General features: G+C 53.0%; 1 protein-coding gene across 5 annotated transcripts in view; it reads right to left on the bottom strand.

The window, feature by feature from the left end:
- FAM193B (family with sequence similarity 193 member B) overlaps positions 1–5,992 on the bottom strand; it is a 30,713-nt gene that overhangs the window by 9,138 nt on the left and 15,583 nt on the right. For 4 of the 5 annotated variants that reach the window (XM_025040572.1, XM_025040571.1, XM_006923215.2 and 1 more), the window contains 3 exons: positions 5,343–5,742; positions 2,663–2,864; positions 1,553–1,792 (listed from right to left, as the gene is read on the bottom strand). In XM_025040572.1, coding sequence (XP_024896340.1) covers positions 1,553–1,792; positions 2,663–2,864; positions 5,343–5,742 — 842 coding nt within the window. The remainder of the gene's footprint in view (positions 1–1,552; positions 1,793–2,662; positions 2,865–5,342; positions 5,743–5,992) is intronic. The other variant, XM_015598084.1, reaches the window with a different exon arrangement.

Genomic DNA, 5,992 nt, shown 5'->3' on the forward strand with positions numbered 1-5,992 from the left:
GGGAGGAGAGCACTACTAGCGAAGGAGAAAGAGTTATGAAAAGCACACCAGGTCTGGGAACTGCGAAGCACACTTGCTGGGATGTAACTGCCTCAAGAGCTCAGAAAGGCCGCTGCTGCCCACCGGACACCTAGGCAACATTGGATGAGAGAAAGAAAGTGCAAACTGCTTTCTGAAGGCAGCGGTGGGATCCCTTGGCTCACTGCAGGGCAAAGGTCCTGGTTGTTCTTTGGGCTGGAAAAAGATGGAGAACCACGGCTGCTTTCAAGAGCACCAGGGCTGTTTGACCACCCAGGACCTGGAGCTAGCTGGTTGTCAAACCCGATCTTGTCGGCTGCTGGGTTCCTGAGTGCAGCATTGCGCAGACGCAGCTCGGGGCAGGCAGGCGAAGTGGTAATGAGGCGGCAGGGGACGGCCATCAAGCTCTGGGGCTAGTCTGGCATCGGGGCTGCCTGGAAAGGACTCACGGGAGTCTCTCCTCAGCCCTCGGGGATGCGCTCCCTGGGTCATTCTCATGGCTTCAATTACAACTCCGTGCTGGCAACTCCCAGCCCCGCGCCTCCATCTCCACTTGGATGTCTCGTGAGAACCTCTGAGTCAATGTGTCCCAGCTGAATTCCCGTCTTCTGCTAATCCCATCCTTGCTCAGTGAAAAGCACGCCATCCTGCCAGTCACCCAAGCAAACACCTGGGAGACAACCCTAACTCCTGCATCTCCCTGTCCTGTAACAAGATCACCAAAGCTTGTCACTCTCCTTCCTCTGAAAATCTACCTCCTGCTGCAGCCCCACCATGAAGCATCTCTACCCTGGCCCTCGGCTTTCCTGGAGTGTCACCCTGCCAGCCTACCCTCCCTATTGCCACACAGTAATCTCAGAATACAGATCTGACCAAGTGCATTCTTCGATTAAAGCTCTCTAGTGACTTCCTCTCAGCTGCAAGATCAAGTCAAAGCTCTCCCGCAGGGCCTACAAGGCCCTCCGTCACCTCCACCATCTGTCCTGCCTCTTGTCTGAGCCCAAGCTACAGTGCTGCTGGGAGGGTACTCCATCATGAATTTGTATTCACTCCCTGTGACCCAACTCACGAGTCAGCCTCTTGGTACAGTTATTTCCAGCATGCCCAGGCAGGATGGGGGTCTTCCCTCATGCCAGTAGTTGTCACACACTAAAGTGCTCATCCAGTTTGGGTCAGTCTCTCTACTGGATCGAGTTTCTCCAGGGTGAGAACTTAACTGTAACATGCTCTGGCTCCTAGTATTTGCAAAAATGTTTGTTGAATGAGTAAATGACTGACTGACTGAAGTAAGTCCTGGGCTTGGAGGAATCCAGTAAGCGGCTTCTGAGGCCAGGACTCGTTTGTCCTCCACTCATTGAGCCCCAGTCTCCCTGACCCTGTTGCCTCACAAACTCATTGAGACCTTCCCAGAGTAGTGAGCCACAGCAAGGCTTTTGGGCAGCCAGCACCAGTCATGACCCAGAAGTCCTGGGGTTGGGGCGAAGGACTCCTCGGGGAGAAGAGGTGGTAGAGCTTGGCTCCCCTCCACACCCACCTTCTTTTTCAGCTTGTGCCGGGCCCGTTTGGCGGCCCTGGCGCTGTTGGGGACTTTGGGTTCCGTGCTGTTGATGAATTCCAGCAGCTCATCCACATCTCGGTGGTCCACGGCGGGCTCCCCAGGGATCCCGCCCAGGGCGCCCCCCTTCATGGGCAGCTCCTCTTTCCGCCTGGTCAGCCTTGAGCGGAGCTTCTCTCGGATCTCGGTATAATTCCGACTCGTCGGGGCAGCGGGTGGCTGGGGGAGGGGGAGGTGCTGACATTACACCCCGGGCCTGGGAAGCCCGTGGCACTCCCACCCGCTAGCACCAAACATGTGGTGAGAAGCGAGACAACTGTTCTTTCTCCCAGAGCCACAGAGGCCAAATGGCTTCACCCTCAGCCAGGCCGGAGCCCAGGCAGTGGTGGGTGGGGGGTGGGAGGTAGGAGGCACATGACAGTGTTGGGAGCACACTGGCCTAAGAGCCAGGCTTCATCACTTAGAAGCTGTATGACCTTGGGCAGGTCACTGAGTCTTGTGAGCCTCAATTTAGTCATCTCTAAAGTGAGGATAATCCCTAGCTCAAAGGTGACGAGCAACGGAACTATGTTCATTTCTTCCGTCCTCAACTGCTCTCCCCTAGCCGGCAGCCCTTTCCTTTTCACCTTGGGAGCCTTCTGAACTGCTTCCTCCCCCTGTCCAGAGACAGCATGTACTCTGCTCTGAGCCTCTTTCCTGGTGCCATCTGTGCTCCCGGCCTGTCCCTTGACTGGCTCTCACACCTGGGGACCGAGAGCCTCTGCTGCCATTCTGCCTTCATCACGCACAAGCGTTCACTTCTTTGTGATTACACACATACACATACTCATCAGAATCATAGCTTTCTCTCTGCCATTTCCTTTCCTTTTGCCTAAAGAAAAAAAGTCAATCTTAAGAGAAGCCGTGAAAAGAGCAAAGGTAGCAAAATGTTAAACCCCTACCTCATCAGTGTGCTGTGAGGGTCAAGTGAGCAGATGCAGGTGCGAGGATTCACAGGGCCCAGCGCGGTCCCTAGAGCAAGGGGCAAGTGGGCGCGCCTTGGGCCCCCATGGCTGGCCCCCAGCCCTCATTGCCCGCAGGCTCACTCACCGCACTGTGGCCGAAGAACTCACAGTAGCAGCAGTCACAGAACTTGCCATCTCTCTGGTGGGCGGAGGATGATGTGCAGGAGCTGCGCTCCGAGCTGCTGTCTTCTTCCTCACCCAGACCCTCGTCTGCCTCGCAGGGCTGGGGCAGCGGGCAGGCCGGGCCACTGTGTGGGAACTTGTGTCCCTTGCACCCAGAGTCTCTGCTGATGAGGAAGAAAGACAGGCCCAAAGGTAAGAGAGGGCAGGAGCAGGATGCAATGCAAGCCGGGAAGCAGCCCTGTGTCGTCCCACTGGCCTTCCGTAGCCCCATCTCACCGGGGCTGAGGGGTCAGGCCTCATCAGGGCCTCTCACAGGATAGGGGCCTAACTCCGGAAAGGTCCCCCATGCCTCCCCGGCCCACACCCATTGTGTGATCCTCCTGGATTCTGAGGGCACCATGCGCAACTCTATCCTACCATCTACCACACTTTATTGCAATGGTCTGTTTGTCCATTTGTCTCAGAGCAACCATGAGCCCTCCAAAGGCAGGGACGCTTCTATTTTTGGGTCTCAGTGTGGAGCATAACCACCTTACACACAGTAGGTGCTCAGTAAGTAGGTGTCTGAACAGATTAGTGGGCTGATGGCTCCCTTGGAGCATCCAAAGGTCAGCAGGGTCAGTCTCCTTTCATTCTAAAGCTCTAGGACTGAGTCTGCACCAGTGGCTGGAGTTGCCTTTGTGGGATGTTGCGGTTCGGAAAGCAAACGTGCCTTGTGAGACACAGACTCTAAGTGCTCCTGTTTGTGCCAGGTGCTGTATTCAGTATAAGATTTTTAACCATCTCTCACAGCCTGCAAAATCATGTCGCTATCGCCACTGTGCAGTGGAGGAGACAGGCTCAGAGTGCCTCAGTGCTTTGCTCAAGGAGTGGTCGGACTCAGCCAGGTCTGTGGGCGAAGTTCATGCTTGCCCCCTGTACTGCTCTGACGACCTCAGGAAGCACGACAGCTTCTCGTAATATAGACTGTTTTCCCAGATGAGGAACAGACAGGCCTGCAAATTCCCAGAACTGGAGCAGAAGTACCAGAGCCTGAATCCCAGGTCCCTTGGCAGTGGGAGTCCAGTGGAAGGGTGGGGAAGAGGCCGGGAGGAGGCTCAGCTCCAGGGCGGGTCCCACATGGGGCACGGGGTAGAATAGGTGGGGCAGGAACCACTCCCAGTGGTGCTTGTAGAAGCTTAATCCAAACTGACCACTCTTTCATCAACTACATTAGCAAAATTAAAATGCCCAGTGCACCCGAGAATATGGAGACCAGCACCCTAATAATGGTACTATGTCATTTTGGAGAGCACTCTGGAAAGCAACTTTTCAATGTGTATTAAGAACCCTTCTCAAAAAAGCAAAACGAACAACAACAACAAAAGAAAGACATCCTGATATCCTTTAAACCAGCAGTCTCCAACCTTTTTGGCAGCAGGGACCGGCGCTCCTATGAGAACAGATGAAACTCCAACAGGCCGTGGAGCTGGGGTGGTGACGCTAGCGCTGGGGAGCAGCTGCAAATACAGATGAAACTCTGTACACTCACCAGCTGCTCACCTCCTGCTGTGTGGTCTGGTTCCTAACAGGCCATGGACCAGTACTGATACCTAGGAGTTGGAGACCCTTGCTTTAAACCAAGAACTTTTTCATTCTGAGGGGTCTATTCCAAGGAGAAAAACCCCCAAATGAAAAAAGCTTTAGGCAAAAACACCTTTAGACATTATTTATAATGTTCAAATGCTGGAACGACTAAATGTTCAACAAGGGGAGAAGAGCAAAGTGGACTGTGGCGAGCATCCTCCAGCCTGCGAAGCCACGGCTCAGGAGACCACATGAGATCCTCACAATGCCAAGTGAGACCAGGCAATGAAAAACCGAATAGACAGCACCAGCACCGCATGGGAGAGACTCGGCCACCAACGCCGTGCAAGGGAGACACCAAGGGAAAACTGCTAAGAGTGGTGATACCGGGGTGGGTAGGATTTTAGGATAGAAAAATATAAATGCAGAATAAACATAAATCTGATTTATAATATAAAAATACATACCTACCTTCTCCAAAGAACTCTTAACTTTCAAATACATATTAATACAACCTTTCTCAGTACCAAGAGTGACTTTCAGGACCCTAAAGACATAATTCCTAACTCAAACACAGATATGGGTGCAAGGATACTTATAAGCTTTATCAATAATGATTAAAAACTGGAGATGCCTAAATGTCTAGGAATGGAGGAATGACAAATTATGCTAGACCTATATAATAAGACATTATGTGGCCAATGAAAAGTTTTTGAAGAATTTAACTGGGGAAATGATCATGGTATAATGTTAAAAAATAACTACACAAAAATGTATATAGAACAGGGACTTAATTATGTTACATACAGAAATGTTGGGACGAAAAACTACTGCAGCATTAGAAATTTATCCTTAGGGTATAAGGACATTTTTTTCTTTGCACATTTCTAAATTTTTCCAAGTTTTTAAAAAATAATAAACACATTTCCTTTATAATTGGAAAAACAAACAAACAAAAAACCCATAAAGAATCTACCCTTTAATTTCCAACCCAAAGGTATCCTTTGCAAAGTATTCCAAAACTCTTAAGCCCAAGTCAGCAGGCAGTCTGCCCTTCAGGCCACTCCCCGGCTTACCTGTGAGTGTTTGGGAGCTGCTGCGAGCTCGGTGCTGGGAGCAGAGGCCCATTGCAGGGCCCACCACAGGGTCCGCTGCAGTGCCCACTACAGGGGTGGCCGCACCCCGAGAAAGGTGGAGGCATCTTCAGGAGCGGCATGCTGGTGGAGGGCAGGTGGGGGCTCTGACATGCCCCTGGGGAGTGGGGGGCGGCGGCAGCAGCCACAGGGCATTCCGAAGCCTGGGCAGGGAAAGGCGCTGCTGGGGTGCTAGGCAACAGGTGCGGGTGAGGCGCTGAGCCAAAGGATCCAGGGTGAGAGGGGATCAGCGATGCTGGCTGGGGGTGGTGGCCAGTGGGGCTGTTGGGTGGAGCAGTGAGGTCTGCGTGCCGGTGGTGCTCCAAGATGGGGAAAACCTCACCTGTGGGCAGATGGGGAATAAGGTGTCGGAACAGGAGCCAAGACTCCAGGAAAGCAGGCCTGAGGGCCCGCTGCCCCTGCCTCCTGCTTTCTGTGACCAGAGAGACCTGTCTGGGCACAGCCTCTCAGCAGTGGACCCATGAGCTTTGGGGAATGTCCAGCAGTGCCACCTTGGGCTGAGGGTTTCTCTGCAGGCAACAGCTTGGCTGGACAGGCTGGAGGAGCTCAGGCCTGAGGGAGGAGGTACCAGG

Source organism: Pteropus alecto, unplaced genomic scaffold (assembly GCF_000325575.1).
Source record: "Pteropus alecto unplaced genomic scaffold, ASM32557v1 scaffold78, whole genome shotgun sequence".
NCBI classification, from domain to species: Eukaryota; Metazoa; Chordata; class Mammalia; order Chiroptera; family Pteropodidae; genus Pteropus; species Pteropus alecto.